This window comes from Gorilla gorilla, chromosome 8 (assembly GCF_029281585.2).
Source record: "Gorilla gorilla gorilla isolate KB3781 chromosome 8, NHGRI_mGorGor1-v2.1_pri, whole genome shotgun sequence".
Classification (NCBI taxonomy): Eukaryota; Metazoa; Chordata; class Mammalia; order Primates; family Hominidae; genus Gorilla; species Gorilla gorilla.
Window position 1 is genome coordinate 92035220 of NC_073232.2, and position 22587 is coordinate 92057806.

The window sequence follows — 22587 nt, forward strand, 5'->3', positions numbered from 1 at the left end:
CAAAAAAAGAGCCGGCATTGCCAAGACAATCCTAAGCAAAAAGAACAAAGCTGGAGGCATCATGCTACCAGACTTCACACTATACTACAAGGCTACAGTAACCAAAACAGCATGGTACTGGTACCAAAACAGATAGATAGACCAATGGAACAGAGCAAGGACCGCAGAAATAACACCACACATCTACAATCATCTGATCTTTGACATGCCTGACAAAAACAAGCAGTGGGGAAAGGATTCCCTATTTAATAAATGGTGCTGGGAAAACTGGCTAGCCATACATAGAAAGCTGAAACTGGATCCCTTCCTTATACCTTATACAAAATTAACTCAAGATGGATTAAAGGCTTAAATGTGAGACCCAACACCATAAAAACCCTAGAAGAAATCCTAGGCAATACCATTCAGGACATAGGCATGGACAAAGACTTCATGACTAAAACACCAAAAGCAATGGCAACAAAAGCCAAAATTGACAAATGGCATCTAATTAAACTAAAAAGCTTCTGCATGGCAAAAGAAGCTATCATCGGAGTGAACAGGCAACCTGCAGAATGGGAGAAAATTTTTGCAATCTACCCATCTGACAAAGGGCTACTATCCAGAATCTACAAAGAACTTAAACAAGTTTACAAGAAAAAAACAAACAACCCCATCAAAAAGTGGGCAAAGGATATAAATGGACACTTCTCAAAAGAAGACATTTATGCAGCCAACAGACATATGCAAAAATGCTCATCATCACTGGTCATCAGAGAAATGCAAGTCAAAACCACAATGAGATACCATCTCACGCCAGTTAGAATGGTGATCATTAAAAAGTTAGGAAACAACAGGTGCTGGAGAGGATGTGGAGAAACAGGAATGCTTTTACACTGTTGATGGGAGTGTAAATTAGTTCAACCATTGTGGAAGACAGTGTGGCGATTCCTCAAGGATCTAGAACTAGAAATACCATTTGACTGAGCAATCCCATTACTGGGCATATACCCAAAGGATTATAAATCATGCTACTATAAAGACACATGCACATGTATGTTTATTGCAGCACTATTCACAATAGCAAAGACTTAGAACCAACCCAAATGTCAATCAATGATAGACTGGATTAAGAAAATGTGGTGCATATGCAACATGGAATACTATGCAGCCATAAAAAGGATGAGTTCATTTCATTTGCAGGGACATGGATGAAGCTGGAAACCATCATTCTGAGCAAACTATCACAAGGACAGAAAACCAAACACCGCATGTTCTCACTCATAGGTGGGAGTTGAACAATGAGAACACATGGACACAGGGTGGGGAACATCACACACTGGGGCCGGTTGCAGGGTGGTGGCCTGGAGGAGGGATAGCATTAGGAGAAATATCTAATGTAAATGACGAGTTGAGGGGTGCAGCAAACCAACATGGCACATGTATACCTATGTAACAAACCTGCACGTTGTGCACATGTACCCTAGAACTTAAAGTATAATAAAATATATATACATATAACAGAATCAGTTATATTAGAAGTATTGGGGGAAAATGAGAATCCAAAAGATGGTTGGGTATAAGATCAACAAACAGAAATTAAGAGTTTTTTTTTAACAAATCAGCAATAATTAATTTAAAATCTAATAAAAATAGTAACAATAGCAAATAAAAGCATAAAGAAAGTAAAAATAATACTAATAAGAAACAAGAAGATATCAATTTTCAGAGGCTTGAAGTATTTGTCTATAAAATTGGGACTATACACGGTCCTGGATTTTTGATGGTTTGACTTACAAGTTATCAACTTTACAATGGTTCAAAAGTGATGTGAATTCAGTAGAAGCCATACTTCGAGTACACATACAATTATTCATTCACTTCCAGTACAGTATTCAATAAAATCCATGAGATAGTCAATACCTTATTATAAAATAGGCCATGTATTAGATGATTTTGCCCAACTGCAGGCTAATGTAGTGTTCTGGGCATGTTTAAGGTAGTTTAAGTTAAGCTATGATTTTTGATAGGTTAGGTGTATTAAATGCATTCCCAACTTATGATATTTTCATCTTATACTGTATTTATCATGATATAACCCTATCATAAGTCAAGGAATATCTGTATATCCTTCTCCTTCTTTTTAAAATAATTTGGGGGAGGCCTCAATAATTTGTGTGCTGCATCCTAAGTGCATGCAGAATGGTGATCAGATTAAAATTTTTCATTCATAAAAGACTGAGAAATTGTTCCCCTTATTCTCATTGGTTTTCTGAGTGTTGATTCAGAGCTTCCTTCCACCCAAGAAAAGCAATAAATGCCAAAGAAGAGTGTTCACAGGCATTGGGGGTGGAGAAGTGGGAGCCTTTCTGGGACAGTGTTACAGGAGAGAAGTGGGAGGTGGGACACATATGTAGCTGCCTCCTCAAGCAAGTAGGGACATGGTCTCATTCCTGCACAGCCCTGGGGTATGGGAGTGTGGTCCCATTCCATGCTGACCTGAAATTAGGATGACTCACTGAGGCCTGGGACTGAGCCCTGAGTACCACCATCACTGCTGGGCTGCAGAAATCATTCAGGTGGCTGTGTGGAGGACAGAAGGCATGGTATCCCCACCCACAAATGGGCCATGCGGATTCATGATGCCCATGTGTTCTTCCAAATAGTGTCTGTAGCTCCCCATTCTCCTGCACCATCTCAGGGAGGAGAGCAGTTGGCCCCTCCCATCAAACAAAGAAAGCACATCTTGAGATTGAATTTTTCCAATCTTGAGGAAAGTGGGGGCTCAGAGCCAGGGTTCATTTGATTTACAAAAATACAGAAATTTCTTGGAACCAGAACAGAGGAAACACATATGAAAATATTCACGATTTATTACATACATTTAAGTCTTCTTTGTTCAGCTCAGGGGTGGGATGGCTGGGAGCATGAGCTTCAGATCCAGGAAGATGGGTTTGGATCCAGCCTCTGCTACTTGCTCTCTAGAATAATACTCAAAACATTTCACTCCTCCAAGCTTCAGTGTCCTGATTAAAAAAATGGGGAAAACAATACTGGTCCCATGACATTGTGTGAAGATTGAATAATATGTAATAAGCTATATTAGAATTGCTTGTCAAGGTGTGTGGCACATGGTATGTGCTCAGTCAATAGCCTCTGTGTGTAGTAACGGCTCTGGTGGTAATTTTGCTAGCTGAGGGTAATGGTAATAATTGTGACAGCAACAAGTATTTTATCCCCATTTTATAGATGAAGACATAGGCTCAGGGAAAAAAATCCCCAAGAGTCACCAGTTAGCTTGCCTACCTCAAGACACATCCTAAGACCTGGCCCACGTTAATTTTAATGATTATCTGGGTGAATAGATTAATGAAAGGGGAAAGTGGAGCCAGTGGTGTGGGGGGTGGTGTGAATGCCCACTGAAGTATGAAGTAGGGTGCAGATTCGTCCATCAGCAGAAAATTACTTGGATCACGTCTGCAGTGGGGGGCTCTTCCCTAGAGGTATAGGCCAACTGCCTTCAGGTCAGGGGACTGAGTTGGCATCCAAAGACTCAAAGGAGTGAATAGTACATGTCAGTCACAGGGTTGGCTTGGGCACCACCATTCTGGGGCACCACTGGGCCCTCTGACCACCTGGAGAGCCTGATCAGGCCTGCCACAGAGACCTCAGAGTGCCAGAGAATCTCCACTGTGTCCTTAGCTCCACACAGTCAGGACTTCTCTGAAGTCTGCCTCTCTCTGTCATTATGCTTGGCTGGGACTGCTCATCCTGATGGCACTGGGCTGCAGAGGGAGAGCTAAGGGCACCAGGAAGCAGGCAGTCTGTGTGACTTCAGAGGGTCCTTCTACCCCAAGACCTCACTGCTACCATCTGTAAGTGAAGGAACTGGACCAGATAGAGAATAAGGAGGGTTGCATCTCATGCCAAAGGCAAAGGTTAGGAGTGGCTGCCTGGGGTGCAGTGCTGGGATGGTTTGCAAGGGGAGTGTCAAGGCTGGTCAGTGATTATGAGGAAGAGTCAGGGCCCATCAGGGGAATGAAGTAGCTGAGGGTGCCTCCAGCTCTAATAGCCACATGTGAATTCTGTTGAAAGGGAGTTTCAGCATCTCACAAACCAAGTGGAGCTTCAGGATGGAGGCTGAAGGCCAGACAGGATCCTCCCTGTCCTGTGGCATAAATTCCTCTCAGAACTCACAGATGATCAGTCAGTACCGCAGGCAGCTCCTGTCATTCCACTGTGTACATCTCCAAGCACTTCTTATTGCCCTGACCTATAAGCTCCCCTGGGCACCAGTTCGTGTAGTCCACAGGGGCCCCATCTAGGTAGCAGAAGTCTCCAGGGCTGGGACCCTTGGCCAGGGCCATGTAGGCATACATGTTGTACTTCTTCAAAAATCTTGCAATGGCCTCGTTTTCCTCTGGACTCCTAGGGACAGCAATGCAGCCGCCTGCTCTGGCACATGCCTCACTAATGGCATCTAAATAGACTGACTGCCTGTTGGTGAAGAAGACCTTCTCTCCCACTGCCAGTATGGAGCCCTGAAGACTGAGGGCTGAGAGCAGAGGAGTCTGGGTCAGGCCTCTGATCACTTTGTCTCTAAGCCACCTCCCTCACCTGGGCTGTCTGCCATCAGGCTCTCTGCAGCCTCTCCATCTCTGCCTCTGTGTCATTTGTCCCTCCCCCAATCCTAGTTTTCCAAATTCTCTTCTAGGCTCTCATCCATTTATTCATTCATCTATTTAACAATTACTTATTGCCAGAAATGGTGCAATTTTCTGGGATTCAATAGAAAGCAAGATTAGGCAGAGACCTTGCTTTCCTAAGTCATTAGGAGTGGATCGTGTATACTTCTGTCATCTCTGGGCCATTCAGAAACATCAGAAAATGCAACCATCTTTCCTTTCCAAAGACCTGAATGTCCACACGCTTCTCTTCATCAAAAGGATATGACAACTGTAAATATATATGCACCCAACACCAGAACACCAAGATAAAAACAAATATTATTAGATGTAAAAGGAGAGACAGACTCCAATACAATAATAATTGGGAACTTCAACAGTTTACTCTCTGCAGTGTTAGATCATTTAGACAGAACATCAACAAAAAAAAGTTGGTTTAAACTGTGTTGCAGACCAAACGGACCTAACAGACATTTGCAGAATATTTCATCTGACAGCTACAGAATACCCATTCTTCTTATCAGCACATGGAACATTCTCCAGGATACATTGTTTTAGGCTATAAAGTAAGAATCAATGAATGAAAATATTAAAATGATATCAAGAACTTTTTTGACCACAATGGAGTAAGAAGGAAATTTAAAAATTTCTGAAAACAAATGAAAATAGAAGCACAACATACCAAAACCTATGGTAGACAACACAAGCAGTGGTAAGAGGGAAATTTATAACATTACATGCCTACATCAGAAAAGTAGAAAGATTTCAGATAAAAACTAAAATGCATCTTAAGGAACTAGAAAAGCAAGAAAAAAGCCAAACCCCAAATTAGTAAAAAGAGAGAAATTTTAAAAGTTGGAGCAGAGGCTGGGCGCTGTGGCTCACACCTGTAATCCCAGCACTTTGGGAGGCCATGGTGAGTGGATCACCTGATGTTGGGAGTTTGAGACCAGCCTGACCAACATGTTGAAACCCTGTCTCTACTAAAAATACAAAAAAATTAGCTGGACATGGTGGCGGACACCTGTAATCCCAGCTACTCCGGAGGCTGAGGCAGGAGAATCGCTTGAACCCGGTAAGCAGAGGTTATGGTGAGCCAAAATCGGACCATTGTACTCCAGTCTGGGCAACACAGTGAGACTCCATCTCAAAAAAAAAAAAAAAAAAAAGGAGTGGAAATAAACAAAAAGTAGACTAAAAAAGTAGTACAAAAATAAATATCAACAAAATGAAAAGTTGGGGAATTTTTTGTTTGTTTGTTTGAGACAAGATCTTGCACTGTCACCCAGGATGGAGTGCAGTGGCATGATCATGGCTCACTGCAGCCTTCAACTCCTGTGCTCAAGTGATCCTCTTGCTTCAGTCTTCTGAGTAGCTGGTACTACAGGCATGTGTCATCACACAAGGCTAAGATTTTTTTTTAGTTTTTCAAAGACAAGTTTTGCTGTGTTTCCCAGGCTGGTCTCAAACTCCTGGCCTCAAATGATCCTTCTGCTTCAACCTCAGTGCTGGAATTACATGCATGAGCCACCATGCCCAGCTGAAAAGTTGGGTTTTTGAACAAATAAACATAATTAGCAAACCATTAGTTAGAAAATGTAAGAAAAAAAGAGAGAAGACCTATACAAAAATCAGAAACAAGAAAGGAGACATTATAACTGATACCACAGAAAGACAAAGGATCATTAAAGACTTTTATAAACAACTATATATCAACAAATGGGAAAGCCTAGGGGAAATGGATAAATTTCTGGATTCATACAACCTACTAAGATGAAACCAGGAAGAAATGGAAAGCCTGAACAACTAGAAATGAGTAATGAGGTTTAATCAGTAACAAAAATCTCCCATCAAAGAAAACTCTGGACTGGAAGTCTTCACTACTGAATTCTACCAAACTTTTAAAGAAGAAATAACACCAATTATTTTCAAGCTATTTAAGAAAATTGAAGGGGGAGAAATTCTTCCAAACTCATTCCATGGGGCCACCATTATCCTGATACCAAAACCAGACAAAGACACAATGTTACCACAACACCAGGGGTTCAGTCTAAGTCCTGCTGCTTGCCACACTGAAAACCAATCACTGAGACAATGAGCATTGCCAAGGAAAAGGGCTTCAATTGAGTTCTGCTGCCAAAGAGATGGGCGATCAGTCTCAAATCCATCTCCCTGACCTGCTAAAATTAGGTTATATAGCAGTGAAGAAATGTAACCATGTGTGGGATAACAGGAATCAGGGAGGGCTAAAAAAGAGGAGTGGTCAACAGGAAGCAGGTGGTCAGTTAAGCAGTCATGACAGGTAATAAGTCTGATGTCTCGTCCAAATGCAGTGATCTGGTGAGTTTCAACTCCTTAATACTGTCTGGGAGAGCTGATGGTTGTTTTCCCAAGAAAGGAACTCAGACAAGATAAACGTAACTTTTTCAAGTTTTTAAGACTTGGAGGATCAGTTTCTATGCTTATTCAAAGAAACCATAAACATCAACTCTATGAGACAACTGGATAGGTTTTCAGGGTTCAACTTAGGTAAATCAATTAATGTGATACATTTTACATCAACAGAATGAAGGAGAAAACTATGTAATCATCTCAACAGATGCAGAAAAAGCATTTGAAAAAATTTAACATCCTTTATCATAAAAATGCTCAACAAATCAGGTGTAGAAGGAATGTATTTCAAAACAGTTAAGGCCATATATGACAAATGCACAGCTACCATCATACTGAATGGGGAAAATTTTAAAGCTTTTCCTCTAAGATCTTGTACAAGACAAGGATGCCCACTTTCACTACTCTTATTCAAGATAGTATTAGAAATTCAAGCCAGGGCAACCAGTCAAGAGAAAGAAATAAAGAGTATCCAAATTGGAAAGGAGGAAATAAAATTATCCCTGTTTGCAGACAACACATCTTGTATATAGAAAATTCTAAGTACTCCACCAAAAAACACTTAAATCTAGTGAATGAATTCAGTAAAGTTGCAAAATACAAAATCAACATGCAAAAATCAGTAGCATTTCTATAAATCAATAATGGGCTAGCTGAGAAAGAAATCAAAAAATCAATCCCATTCACAATGGCTACAAAAAGTGAAATATCTAGGAGTAAGTTGAATGAAGGAGTGAAGAATCTCTACTAGGAAAACTATAAAACACTGAAGAAAAAAAACTGAAGAGGATACAAAAAACCAGAAAACACTAAAGAAAAAGAACTGAAGAGGATACGAAAAAATGGAAAGACATCTCATGTTCAGAGCTTGGAAGAATTAATATTGATAAAAATGACCATACTACCCAAAGTGATCTACAGATTCAATGCCATCCCTATTAAAATACCAATGACATTCTTCACAGAAGAAGAAAAAATAATCCTGGACAGGTGTGGTGGCTCACGCCTATAATCCTAGCACTTGGGAGGCTGAGGCAGAAGGATTGCTTGAGGTCAAGAATTCAAGACCAACCTGGCCAACATAGCGAGACCCCATGTGTTGCAGGAAGTCAGGGACCCCGAACGGAGGGACCGGCTGAAGCCATGGCAGAAGAATATAAATTGTGAAGATTTCATGGACATTTATTACTTCCCCAATCAATACTCTTGTGATTTCCTATGCCTGTCTGTACTTTAATCTCTTAATCTCGTCGTCTTTGTAAATTGAGGATGTATGTCCCCTCAGGACCATGTGATGATTGCGTTAACTGCACAAATTGTTTGTAGAGCATGTGTGTTTGAACAATATGAAATCTGGGCACCTTAAGATCAGGGTAACAGCGATTTTCAGGGAACAAGGGAGATAACCTTAAAGTCTGGCTGCCTGTGGGCTGGGCAGGACAGAGCCATATTTCTCTTATTACCGAAAACGGGTAAGATAAATATAACTGAATTATTTCGGTAAGGAATATTAATAATTTACTGCCCTGGGAAAAGAATGCATTCCCAGGGGGGGCTTCTAAAATGGCCGCCCTGAGAATGTCTGCCTTATGCAGATGTAGATAGGGATGAAACACGCCCTAGTCTCCTGCAGCACCCCCAGGCTTGCTAGGATTAGGAAATTCCAGCCTGGCGAATTCTAATCAGACCAGTTCTCTGCTCTTGAACCCTGACAATGCGTGCACAGCGGGACATGGAAGTTCATTAGTGATTCTAGTTTTGCCCTGACCTTCTGCCTTGTGATCTTTTGTTGCCCTTGAAGCATGTGATCTCTGTGACCTGCACCCTACTCCTACACTCCCTCACTTTTGAAAATTGCTAATAAAAACTTGCTGCTTTTACAGCTCAGGGGGCATCACAGAACCTGCCAACATGTGATGTCTCCCCCGGACACCCAACTTTAAAAATTTCTCTTTTGTACTTTTTCCTTTTATTTCTCAGACTGGCCGACACTTAGGGAAAATAGAAAAGGACTCATGTTGAATTATTGGGGGTGGGTTCCCCCGATACCCATGTTTATTTTAAAAAAATGAAAAAGAAAAAAATCATAAAGTTTGTGTGGAACTATAAAACACCAAGTAGTCAAAGTAATCCTGAGCAAAAAATGAAAAGTTGAAGGCATCACATTACCTGACTTCATAATGTACTACAAATCTATGATAACCAAAACAGCATAGTACTCATATAAAAACAGATGCATAGACCAATGGAACAGAATAGAGAACACAGAAATAAATTTACATATTTATAGCCAACTGATTTTTGGCAATGGCACCAATAACATACATTGGGGGAAAGGACAATAAATGTTCAATAAATGGTGCTGGGAAAACTGAATATTCATATGCAGAAGAATGAAACTAGACCCCTATCTCTTATACATTAAAAAAACAACATGAAATGGATTAAAGCCTTGAACATAAGACCCAAAGGTATGAAACTAGTAGGAAAAAGCATAGGAGAAGTGCTTCAGGATATTGGTCTGGATGAAGATTTTATGGAGAGACCTCAAAAGTACTGGGAACAAAAACCAAAAATAAGCCAATATGGTTATATCAAACTAAAAAGCTTCTGCACAGAAAAGAAAACAATCAACTGAGTGAAGAGATGGCCTGCAGAGTGGGAGAAATATTCACAAGCTATTCCTCCAATAAGGGATTAATATCCTGAATATACAAGGAACTCAAACAATTCCACAGCAAAACATTCAAATAATCCAATTTAAAAATAAGCAAATGATCTGAACAGACACTTCTCAAAAGAAGACATACAAATGGCCACGTATATAAATGACACTCAATATCTCTAGTCCTAAGATAAATGCAAATGAAACCAAAATAAATTATCTCACCCCAGGTAGACTGGCTTTTATCAATAAGACAAAAAAGAATAAATACTGGTGCGGGTGCAGAGAAAAGGGAACTCATACACTGTTGGTGGAAATGGAAAGTACTACGGCCATTATGGAAAGGAAAATGAAGCTTTCTTGAAAACCTAAAACTAGAACTATCATATAATCTAGCAATACCACTACTGGGTATTCAAAGAAAAGGCACCCAGTATGTTAAAGAGGTATCTACCCTCCTATGTTTATTGCGGAGCTATTCATAATAGCCAAGATATGGAATCAACCTAAGTGTCTATCAGTGAATGAATGGATTTAAAAAATGTAGTAACTAAACACAATGGAATACAGTTCATCCATAAGAAAGAATAAAATTCTGCCATTCATAGCAACATGGGTGAGCCATTATGTTAAGTGAAATAAAGCCAGGAAAAGAAAATTAAACACAGCATGTTCTCACTCATTTGTGGATGCTAAGAAAACTTAGTTAATCTCATAGAAGTAAACATAGAACAGTAAGTAAGCAGTAGAACAGAATATATTAGAGGCTGGGAAGATTAAGGGGAATGAGAAATGGGAAAGGTGGGGCAATGGGTACAAAATTACAGCTAGATAGGAGAAATGAGTTGTAGCCTTCTTTAGCACTGTAGGGTGGCCATAGCCAACCAAAAAATTATGTATACTTTCAAATAGCTAAAAGAGAGGATTTTGAATGTTATCAACACAAAACAATAAGTTTTTGAGGTGATGGATATGCTGCTTACCTTGATTTCATCATTGCACATTACATACATGTATCAAAATAGTCCACTGTGCCCATATGTATGTAAAATAATTGTGTCAAAAATAACATTTTTTAAATTAAAAAGATAGTAAAGAATATATTACCAGAAGTAAAAACAAACAAACTCCAAGAAAAGACTATAGTTACAATTATATCCCTATGTGTCAATCTGAAAAGATGGCTGGCATATGTAAGAGAAAACACTAATTGTAGAACAGTATATGCAGTATGATCTTATTGGTGCAAAGTAAGAGAATGTGTGTGTGTGTGTCTGCATGTGTGTGTTCCTGAGCCTATTTCTTTGAAGACAGTTGCTGCCACCTGCCAGTTTCAATTCCTCCAAGGTGCAGAATGGGAAAACCTCTCTCCCTCTCCTCAAAACCTCAGTAAAGCATGATGTGTTTCTCTGGGGTTTGGAAGGTTCAAAATGTTCAGGGCAGAAAGAAGGGTGACAAGGCTGCATTGGCAACAATGAAAATAAAAACAAGTAATGTGATTTTTAAGGCAAATTGGATGCTATTTCTAGGCAACAGAAATATATTTACAGTGTTATTCTTTTTAAAAATAAAATGGCATTATTAGAGAGGCATCAATGTAATATATATGTATGTAAATATACAGCACACAATATATATGTGTGTATATATATGTATATAATGCATACACACATATTTGCTTAGTTTACTGGCTGCCTCAGGAAAGAAAAGCCTTAACTTCCATCCCCTTCATGTGGCTGAGCTGTCCCTTAGATTCTGACATTATAAGCGATTTTGAAATATATCCATGATTAGTAAATTAATTTGTGCATTCCCTTGTCTTCATGTACAGGTAGAATAAGCATGTTCCTCTGACTCTGGGAAGGTTCTAGCAGAGGACTGACCTGGAAAGAAGATTTCTGGGTAATTTTGGCAATCCATGTAACCCCTGTCATCCTCAGTTGACTGAAGTATGGAATGGGGATTTACTCTCTGTACAACTCATAGAGTGCTGTGATGATCCAAAGTGACAGAAAGATCCAGCAGACACAAACAGCCTCCTCCTACTGCTAGCACCCAGGGCAGCTGGAAAAGGGGGCAGGGGAAGGGTCCCCTGAGCACTAAGAGAGAGGCCTCAAATATGCAGAGAAACCCATGCACTGTCCTTAGTGCCTGTACATGGCCTCCACTCTGCACCCCTTTGAAACGGGAGAGTCCCCTGATCCCCCTCACAGGATGCATGACAGGGGTGTGGCTCACCTGTTTGGTTGCCCCACTGCTCAAACCCCTAGGGGGAGCATGCAGATGGGCAGGTTCAGAGGCTGGGGTGAGTGCTTTGGGCTCCAGCTCTGCAGTAGAGTCTAGGGATGGGTGCCTGTAATCCTGGTGTTACAAAACTCTTTCAGCTTTGCATACACAGGTGGCTTGAGTGTTAATCAGCTCAATGGACCCTCTGCCTTATCCTAAGGGCAGAGGGCCTGTGTGACAGCTTTCTGTATCCCAAGCTTTCACCCAGCATCCTGGAAGAATCAGATCACATGTGGGCTTGAAGGATGAGTGCAAGATTTTATTGAGTGGTGGAGGTGGCTCTCAGTGAGATGGAAAGGGAAATGGAGTGGGAAGGTGATCTTCCCTTGGAGGTGGGCCATCCAGTAGCTGGTATCTTCTCCGATCGCCCCTGGGCAAACTCCCCTCAGTGTTCAGATGTTCCTCCTCTTCTCTCTCTCTCTGCCACATCATTCCAGTGTCCATCTGCTTGTCTGCTAGTCTGCTGGTCTGCTTCTGGAGCCTGGGGTTCAAGGTTTATATGGTTGCAGGATAGGGGTTGTGGCAGAACAAAAGGCAACTTTTTGGTCATGAAAACAGAAATGTCTTTTCCCATTTAGGGCCACAGGTCTTCAGGCTTGAGGGTGGGGTCTTTGTTGGGGAGTCACCCTTTTTTTACCCAGTGTGTCACTGTCTCCTGTCATTATCATTCCCCTCCTCTGAAGAGGCACATCTAACTGCCTTTAGAATATGGACGATGACCAGTCTTAGCTACTTCCTGCTGACAGGGGGAGTTGTTTTGGGGAAAATGTCAGTCAGATTCCTCCCAGACGTCTATCTAAAGGTCCCTGACAAAAGGGAGCCATCATGTGAGGCTCTGATTGCCTGATCATCTTGAGTTTGATAACCTCTAAGTGAGAGAGGAAAAAAAAAGTTTTATAAGGTTAAGTAGGCATGGATTACAATTGTGTATTATACAAGGAAAGAATCTAGTGCCAAAGATTACAGAAATAAGAAGTAAAATATACTAATTACCCTGAAAACACTATTGTACCCCGTGGTATAGAACAGAACAAAGGTAAGAACAGCAAGCATAGGCAAGACTACAAAGAGGACATACATGAAATGTTAATTAACACTTATCTTTTGTGATTTTTAGTTTGAGTTCCCTGATCTCTTCACAATGGTATTTTGGGTGCTCCTCTGGGTTGAAAGAGGTGACTCTGTTGGCTTCCCAGGCCTTTACTCGAGTATAATGAATCCAAGAGTCTATTCTGCTGACCTTGACCTTCACCACCATAGGAGTGAAAAGAAGTACAGTGCAAGGTCCCTCCCAACCAGGGCATATTGAGGGAGAAAGGTAAGGAAGTACCTTTACCAGTACTAGGTCCCCTGGGTTGAATAGAGGTGGGCCTGGTTCATGGGATTGGGCCTTCAACAGTTGTTTCAGTTCCTGTTGGAAATGGACCAAAGAGGTTATGTGCTTAATTAAAACAAAGGTTTCTTGGTCTAGCAAGAAATCATTCATGAGAAAATGCCATCCATACATAGTCTCAAAGAGACTCAAACCCAGACTTGAAGGAGTGTTTCTGATATATAGCAGGACTATGGAAAGAAGAGTAGTCCAGGGGAGATGAGTCTCCTGAGACAGTTTCTTGAGGTGCCTTTTGATAATATCATTTGTCTTTTTTTCAGCAGCACTGGGGCAGCTGAAAGACTCCGTGCTACAAATTGGCACTGCCCAGCCTCCCGCTCCTGGGAGTGGGGTCCATTGGCTGAGCTTCCACTCCCTGGAAGAGCTCCAGACTCCTCAATGGTTTGGAATTTTTCAAACCAATTCCAAATAAGCCAGGGGAGATTTTCCTGTCTTGGTTCCCATCATTACCACCTCCACAGTTGGAGATTCCCTCCTAATCCAGATGCTCGAACCAGGACCTCAACAACTAGGGCTTCATATATCACTGGGACACTTAGCATAATCACCATTGCAGGTTGCCAGACATCACCCAAAGTGATGTTCTACCAAAGACAGAAACTGCAGCTCTCCTGTGACCTTCCAGGTGCTGCCCTGACTCCTCCAGCTGAACCTGCTAGGGCAGAGGGAAGTGGAACGTGCAGCATATTTGCCTGCCACTCTGCCCATGTGCCCACCAACTCGGCTGCAGGCTCCAGGGACACAGGCTGGTGGGGGGGCCTGGGGCTCACGGCTGAGCCAGGTCACAGGGCAGACAAGTTGGCCTGGATGAACCTGACCAACCTCAGCTGGAGCAGTGAGTTCTTCATTGTCTGAATCTAAACCAGGAACCCAGTGGGGCTTCCTTAGTGCCTGTGTAAGGGCTCTCGGCTTTCACTGCTAAGGAGCTTGCTAGGGACAGGGTGGGTGACCTCAGCCAAGGGGGGGATTTCTCTTCTTACAGACCTGGAGTTCCTCTTTGGCAGGTTCTGTGCTCTCCTCAAGGGTCCTTTGAGATCCTCCAGCCTGAGTGTTCTTGGGGAAACATGCTGTGTAAACACTATGCCCATTTCCTGCCTGGAGCACAGGTTTTGTGGTAGGGCTCTCAGGGGTGAGGAGGAAGCCTGGCAGCCCCCACATCTATAAATGCTGCGTCTACCTTACCCTCTGACTTGGAGGCAGAGACCCAAGCAGCTGGAGGCTCTGTGTGTGGGTGAGTTTAGCCCCATCCCCTGGGTGTTCTCCAGCTTGAGGATCGCAGGCAGAGAGGACCAGCCCAGCAGCCACAGGCCTGACCAAGGCCCAGGCTGGGAAGGAGGGCAGCTCCCCATTTTCCACTGGGAGGTGTTTCACAGCACAGTCAACATAGGTGACCTGCAAAGATCCTCATGTTTGTTATTTTCTTTGGCCAGATCCATCCCTACAGGGTTCAGCAGGGCCTACAGGAGGGGCAGTGAGAGAACAGACCCCAAAAAGAAAGGGGACTCCACGACTGACCACCTTGAGGGGCGCCAGGCTGCAGGCCCCGTTCATCTTTTTTTTCTCGGGTCGCTGATTTCTTGGAGCCTGAAAAGAAAGTAACACAGCAGGGATGAGGACAGATGGAGTGAGTCAGTGAGTGAGTGACCTGACTAATAGCCTGGAAGGGACAGGGCAGGTTTTCTGCAGAGCATGGAAGATTCACCTGAAGTCAGAGAGGTGAAGCCAGTTTCCCAGGGTAACATAGTGAGGCACTGACAGAAAGGAGACTGCACTGGAGCCCAGGTCCCTGGGCTCCCCAGAGCTCCTTCCTCTTCCTCCTCCTCAGCAGCCTGGAGACCCCACAACCTCCAGCCGGAGGCCTGAATGAAGCATGAGGCCATGCCAGGTGCCAGATGATGCTGGGAATTTTCCCGGGAGCTTCGGGTCTTCCCAGCACTCTGGTCTCGCCCGCCCTGCCTCTCGGGCTCTGCCCAGCTTCCTGAGTCCTGACAGAGCACAGTGGGGGAGATGTTGGCAGAGGTGGCAGATGGGCTCACGGCCATCCCTCCTGCAGGAGCAGCGACTGGACCCAGAGCCATGTGGCTGTGCCCTCTGGCCCTCACCCTCATCTTGATGGCAGCCTCTGGTGCTGCGTGCGAAGTGAAGGACGTTTGTGTTGGAAGCCCTGGTATCCCCGGCACTCCTGGATCCCACGGCCTGCCAGGCAGGGATGGGAGAGATGGTCTCAAAGGAGACCCTGGCCCTCCAGGTACTGTGCTGCAGACCCCACCCTCAGCTGAGGGACACAGACCCCTTTTCAGGAGGCCCATCTGTCCAGGCCCCTAGGCTGTGGGCCATAGTGAGCTGGGGGCTATAGTAAGCTGGGTGGGACTTCAGTCTGCAGGGCTGGTGGGTTCCTGGGGCCCTTAGGATGGCGCATCCTGGAGAGTCTGTCCTCATAGTGCCCACGGAGTGATAGCTGAGCCAGCCCTGGTGATAATGGGCATCGAGTCTCACTAGCTCCAACCAGTTGTGGGTGACAGATCCTACACATCCATGTCTCTTTTCTCTGCAGGCCCCATGGGTCCACCTGGAGAAATGCCATGTCCTCCTGGAAATGATGGGCTGCCTGGAGCCCCTGGTGTCCCTGGAGAGTGTGGAGAGAAGGGGGAGCCTGGCGAGAGGGGCCCTCCAGGTGAGCAGGGTGGGGCAGGTGGGCAGTGGAAACATGGGCACAGCGACCCTGAAGTCAGTTACACGGGGATGATGGGGATCAGACAAACCCTACAGGTTCCCCAAGGGCATTTGGCTTAACCTAAGTAAGAGAGGATAAGCTTGAGGGAGAAAGCTGAGGTGTCTGGGGAGTGTGGTCACAATTCAGGGAAGGGCAGGTGTGGGAAGTCCTCCGTGCCTCATGACCACCGATGGGGACACACTGAGTCAGGTGTGGGACGAGGGACAGCACTGGGAGGCAGGGGAGGCCTGTCCTGGGATGGAGGCCCTGGGGGCAGTCTGAAGGGTGAATGTGGATGAGGCATCCAGACAGATGGTGTGATCAGGAGCCCCACAGACAGAGGGGAACTTTGAAGCTCAGAGCGGTAAGCAAGTCCATCAGGGCAGTGCAGAGAGCATCATGCTTGCCCTTGGTGGGGGGTACGGGAGAGGGACTTGCCCCACAGAGGCGGGCAGACAGAGACCCTCGAGGGACAGAGCAGAAAATAGGACAAGGGGTGGGGATCACAGCAGGGGCAAGGCTTCACTAAAGAATAGGGGACCACAGGGTGTGGAGACACACTGGAATCTCGTGGACCCTCTGAGCCTAGGGTCTGGGTGGTGCCTAGCAGCAATGAATGGGCAGAGTTCCAGTATTGCAGATGGCAAAACGCCTGCGTGGCAGCAAGTGGGAGTCTTCACTGGCCTGCCCCTCCTTCTGTGTGGGGCACTCTCCACAGGGGTTCCAGCTCATCTAGATGAGGAGCTCCAAGCCACACTCCACGACTTCAGACATCAAATCCTGCAGACAAGGGGAGGTAAGGGGACCCCCTGGGCCTCACAGGGTAGGAGTTTCCCACAAATTCCCCTCATTCTCAGCACCAGCTTCTAGAACATAGAGACTACAAATAGGCATGCACATGCAGGTCTTGGGGAAAGGAATGATGCTTGCTTTTCTGATGTCTTTGAATGGCCCAGAGGAGACAGAAGCGGACACAATTCACTCCCCATTTCATAGGAAAGCAAGTTCTCCACCTGCCTTGCTTTCCACTGAATTCCAGGAAATTGCACCATTTCTGGCAATAAGTAATTGTTACTTAGGTGAATGAATAAATGGAGGAGAGTCTAAAAGTGAATTTAGAAAACTGTGATTGGAAGAGGAAGAGAAGACATAGAGAGAGGCAGAGATGGAGAGACTGGGGAGAATCTGGTAGCAGAGACTCCAGGTGAGGGAGGTGGCTTAGAGACAAAGTGGTCAGTGACCTGACCCGGACTCCTCTGCTCTCAGCCCTCAGTCTGCAGGGCTCCATAATGACAGCAGGAGAGAAGGTCTTCTCCAGCAATGGGCAGTCCGTCACTTTTGATGCCATTCAGGAGGCATGTGCCAGAGCAGGCGGCCGCATTGCTGTCCCAAGGAATCCAGAGGAAAATGAGGCCATTGCAAGCTTCGTGAAGAAGTACAACACATATGCCTATGTAGGCCTGACTGAGGGTCCCAGCCCTGGAGACTTCCGCTACTCAGACGGGACCCCTGTAAACTATACCAACTGGTACCGAGGGGAGCCCGCAGGTCGGGGAAAAGAGCAGTGTGTGGAGATGTACACAGACGGGCAGTGGAATGACAGGAACTGCCTGTACTCCCGACTGACCATCTGTGAGTTCTGAGAGGCATTTAGGCCATGGGACAGGGAGGACGCTCTCTGGCCTTCAGCCTCCATCCTGAGGCTCCACTTGGTCTGTGAGATGCTAGAACTCCCTTTCAACAGAATTCACTTGTGGCTATTGGGACTGGAGGCACCCTTAGCCACTTCATTCCCCTGATGGGCCCTGACTCTTCCCCATAATCACTGACCAGCCTTGACACTCCCCTTGCAAACTCTCCCAGCACTGCACCCCAGGCAGCCACTCCTAGCCTTGGCCTTTGGCATGAGATGGAGCCCTCCTTATTCCCCATCTGGTCCAGTTCCTTCACTTACAGATGGCAGCAGTGAGGCCTTGGGGTAGAAGGATCCTCCAAAGTCACACAAAGTGCCTGCCTCCTGGTCCCCTCAGCTCTCCCTCTGCAACCCAGTGCCATCAGGATGAGCAGTCCTGGCCAAGCATAATGACAGAGAGAGGCAGACTTCGGGGAAGCCCTGACTGTGCAGAGCTAAGGACACAGTGGAGATTCTCTGGCACTCTGAGGTCTCTGTGGCAGGCCTGGTCAGGCTCTCCATGAGGTTAGAAGGCCAGGTAGTGTTCCAGCAGGGTGGTGGCCAAGCCAACCCCATGATTGATGTGTACGATTCACTCCTTTGAGTCTTTGAATGGCAACTCAGCCCCCTGACCTGAAGACAGCCAGCCTAGGCCTCTAGGGTGACCTAGAGCCGCCTTCAGATGTGACCCGAGTAACTTTCAACTGATGAACAAATCTGCACCCTACTTCAGATTTCAGTGGGCATTCACATCACCCCCTACACCACTGGCTCTGCTTTCTCCTTTCATTAATCCATTCACCCAGATATTTCATTAAAATTATCACGTGCCAGGTCTTAGGATATGTCATGGGGTGGGCATGATAATCAGTGACAGTTGAAGATTTTTTTTTCCCAGAGCTTATGTCTTCATCTGTGAAATGGGAATAAGATACTTGTTGCTGTCACAGTTATTACCATCCCCCCAGCTACCAAAATTACTACCAGAACTGTTACTATACACAGAGGCTATTGACTGAGCACCTATCATTTGCCAAGAACCTTGACAAGCACTTCTAATACAGCATATTATGTACTATTCAATCTTCACACAATGTCACGGGACCAGTATTGTTTCCTCATTTTTTATAAGGACACTGAAGCTTGGAGGAGTTAAATGTTTTGAGTATTATTCCAGAGAGCAAGTGGCAGAGGCTGGATCCAAACCCATCTTCCTGGACCTGAAGCTTATGCTTCCAGCCACCCCACTCCTGAGCTGAATAAAGATGATTTAAGCTTAATAAATCGTGAATGTGTTCACATGAGTTTCCATAGCTTTGGTTCCAAGAAATATCACATTTCTGTATTTTTGTAAATCAAATGAACTCTGGCTCTGAGCCCCCACTTGCCTGAAGATTGGAAAATTCAATCTCAGGATGTGCTTTCTTTGTTTGGTAGGAGGAGCCACCTCCTCTCTTCACTATGATGCTGCAGAGGGATGGGGAGCTACAGCCACCATTTGGAAGAACATACGGGCTTCCTGAGTCCACATGGTCCATTTGTGGGTGGGAATACCATGTCTTCTGTCCCCTACTCAGCCACCTGAATGATTTCTGCAGCCCAGCAGTGATGGTGGCACTCAGGGCTCAGTCCCAGGCCTTAGTGAGCCATCCTAGTCTCAGGTCTGCATGGAATGGGACCACACTCTCATGACCCAGGGCTGCGAAGGAATGAGACAATGTCTCCAATTGCTTGAGGAGGCAGCAACATATGTGTCCCACCTCCCACTTCTCCCCCTATAACACCTGTGAACACTCTTCCTCAGTGCATTTATTGCTTTTCTTGGGCGGAAGGAAGCTCAGAAAACCAATGAGAATAAGGGCAAATTTTTCTCAGTCTTTTATGAGTGATAATTTTTAATCTGATCACCATTCCATATGTGCTTAGGACCCAGCACAGAAATTATTGAGCCTTCTTCAAAATTAAGAAAAAAAGCAAGTAGAAGCATGTACAGATGTATCTCGACTTATGATGGGGTGACATCCCAATAAACACATTGCAGGATGAGAATATATTAAGTGGAAAATGCATTTAATACACCTAACCTACCAAACATCATAGCTGAGCCTGGAGTAACTTAAACATGCCCAGAAAACTTATGTTAGCCTGCAGTTGGGCAAAATCATCTAACACAAGGCTGATTTTATAATGAGGTGTTGACTGTCTCATGAAATTTATGGAATGCTGGACTGAAACTGAATGAATAATTCAGTTATATGTATACTTGAAGTATGGCTTCTACTGGATTTGCATTGCTTTTAAGTCATTGCAAAGTGGAAAAATTGTAAGTCGGACAGTTGTAAATCCAGGACAGTCTACATTCCCAATTATATAGATAAATACTTTAAGCCTCTGAAAATTTGCATCTATTGAGATAATCATGTGGTTTTTGTCTTTAGTTCTGTTTATGTGATGAATCACTTTTATTGATTTGCGTATGTGGAACCAACCTTGCATCCTAGGGATGAAGTTTACTTGATTGTGGTGGATAAGCTTTTTGATGTGTTACTTGATACGGTTTGCCAGTATTTTGTTAAGGATTTTTGCATCAATGTTCATCAAGAATATTGGCCTGAAGTTTTCTTTTTTGTTGTATCTGCCAGGTTTTGGTATCAAAATGATGCTGGCCTTACAGAATGAGTTAAGGAGGAGTTCCTTCTTTTCAATTTTTTGGAATAGTTTTAGTAGGAATGGTACCAACTCTTCTTTGTACCTCTGGTAGAATTAAGCTGTGACTCCATCTGGTCCTGGGATTTTTTTGGTCGGCAGGCTATTTATTACTGCCTCAACTTCAGAACTCATTATTGGTCTATTCAGGGATTCCATTTCTTCCTGATTCTTTCTTGGGAGGGCATATATGTCCAGGGCGTATTTATCCATTTCTTCTAGATTTTCTAGTTTATGTGCACAGAGGTGTTTATAGTACTCTCTGATGGTTGTTTGTATTTCATGGGGTCAGTGGTGATATCCCTCTTATCATTTCTGATTGTGTCTATTTGAATCTTCTCTTTTCTTCTTTATCAGTCTAGCTAGTGATCTATCTATTTTATTAATTTTTTCAAAAGTCCACCTTCAGGATTTGTTGATATTTTTAAGGTTTTTCGTGTCTCTGTGTCCTTCAATTCTGCTCTGATCTTGGTTATTTCTTTTCTTCTGCTAGCTTTGGGGTTTATTTGCTCTTAGTTCTCTAGTTCTTTTAGTTGTGATATTAGGTTATTAACTTTCTAACTTTTTGATATGGGCATTTAGTGCTATAAATTTCCCTCTTAACATTGCTTTAGCTGTGTCCCAGGGATTCTGGCATGTTGTGTCTTTGTTCTCATTAGTTTCAAAGAAGTTCTTGATGTCTGCCTTAATTTCATTGTTTACCCAAGAGTCATACAAGAGCAGGTTTTTCAATTTCTATGTAGTTGTGTGGTTTTGAGTGAATTTCTTCATCTCGAGTTCTAATTTGATTGCATTATTGTCTGAGAGACTGTTTGTTATTATGTCAGATCTTTTTCATTTGTTGAGGAGTGTTTTACTTCCAATTATGTGATCAATTTTAGAGTAAGTATGATGTGTCAATGAGAAGAATGTATATTCTGTTGTTTTGGGGTGGAGAGTTCTGTAGACATCTAACAGGTCCACTTGATCCAGAGTTGAGTTCAGATCCTGAATAACTTTGTTAATTTTCTGTCCCAATGATCTATCTAATATTGTCAATGGGGTGTTAAAGTCTCCCACTATTATGTGTGGGAGTCTAAGTCTCTTTGAATGTCTCCAAGAACTTGCTTTATGAATCTGAGTGCTCCTGTATTGGGCACATATATGTTTAGAAGAGTTATCTCTTCTTGTTGAATTGAACTCTTTACCACTATGTAAGGCTCTTCTTTGTCTTTTTTTATCTTTGTAGGTTTAAAGTCTGTTTTGTCAGAAACTAGGATTGCAGCCCCTGCTTTTTTCTGTTTTTCATTTGCTTGGTAAATTTTCCTCCATCCCTTTATTTTGAGCCTATGTGTGTCTTTGCATATGAAATGGGTCTCTTTAAGACAACATACTGATGGGTCTTAATTCTTTATCCAGCTTGCCATTCTGTGTCTTTTAATTAGGGTCATTTACTCCATTTACATTTAAGAATAGTATTGATATGTGTGGATTTGATCCTGTCATGATGATGCCAGCTGCTTATTTTGCAGACTTGTTTATGTGGTTGCTTCAGTGTCACTGCTCTGTGTACTTTGGTGTGTTTTTGTAGTGGCTGGTAACAGTTTTCCTTTCCATATTTAGTGCTTCCTTCAGGAGCTCTTGCAAAGCAGACCTGGTCATGATGAATTCACTCAGCATTTTCTTGTCTGAAAAGGATTTTATTTCTCCTTCGCTTATGAAGCTTAGTTTGGCCAGATATGAAATTCTGGGTTGGAAATTCTTTTTTTAAAGGAAGTTGACTGTTGGCCCCCAATCTTTTCTAACCTGTGGTGTTTCCACTAAGAGATTCACAGTTAGTCTGATGGACTTCCCTTGGTAGGTGACCCGGCCTTTGTCTCAGGCTGCCCTTAACATTTTTTCTTTCATTATGACCTTGGAGAATCTGATTATTTTATCTTGGAAATGATCTTCTCATGGAGTATCTTACTGGGGTTCTCTGCATTTCCTTAATTTGAATATTAGCTTGTCTTGCTTGGTTGGGGAATTTCTCCTGGATGATATCCTGAAGTATGTTTTCCAACTTGGTTCCATTTTCCCCATCACTTTCAGATACCCCAGTCAGTGATAGATTCAGTC

At 43.7% G+C, this 22587-nt stretch overlaps 1 protein-coding gene across 2 annotated transcripts; it reads left to right on the plus strand.

Annotated features, from left to right (window-relative positions):
* Positions 1–14586: 14586 nt before the first annotated feature.
* Positions 14587–19085, plus strand: SFTPA1 (surfactant protein A1). 2 transcript variants are annotated; one of them, XM_004049646.5, is made up of 5 exons: positions 14587–14630; positions 15453–15647; positions 15954–16073; positions 16831–16908; positions 17379–19085. In XM_004049646.5, the coding sequence occupies exons 2-5, from the start codon at positions 15476–15478 to the stop codon at positions 17753–17755; spliced, it is 747 nt and encodes a 248-aa protein (XP_004049694.4). In that variant the 5' UTR covers positions 14587–14630; positions 15453–15475; the 3' UTR covers positions 17756–19085. The 2 variants fall into 2 exon arrangements, with proteins under 2 accessions (XP_004049694.4, XP_063566354.1); XM_063710284.1 differs by lacking the exon at positions 14587–14630 and having other exon boundaries at positions 15461–15560; positions 16014–16073; positions 17379–17755.
* The last annotated feature ends 3502 nt before the right edge of the window (positions 19086–22587 follow it).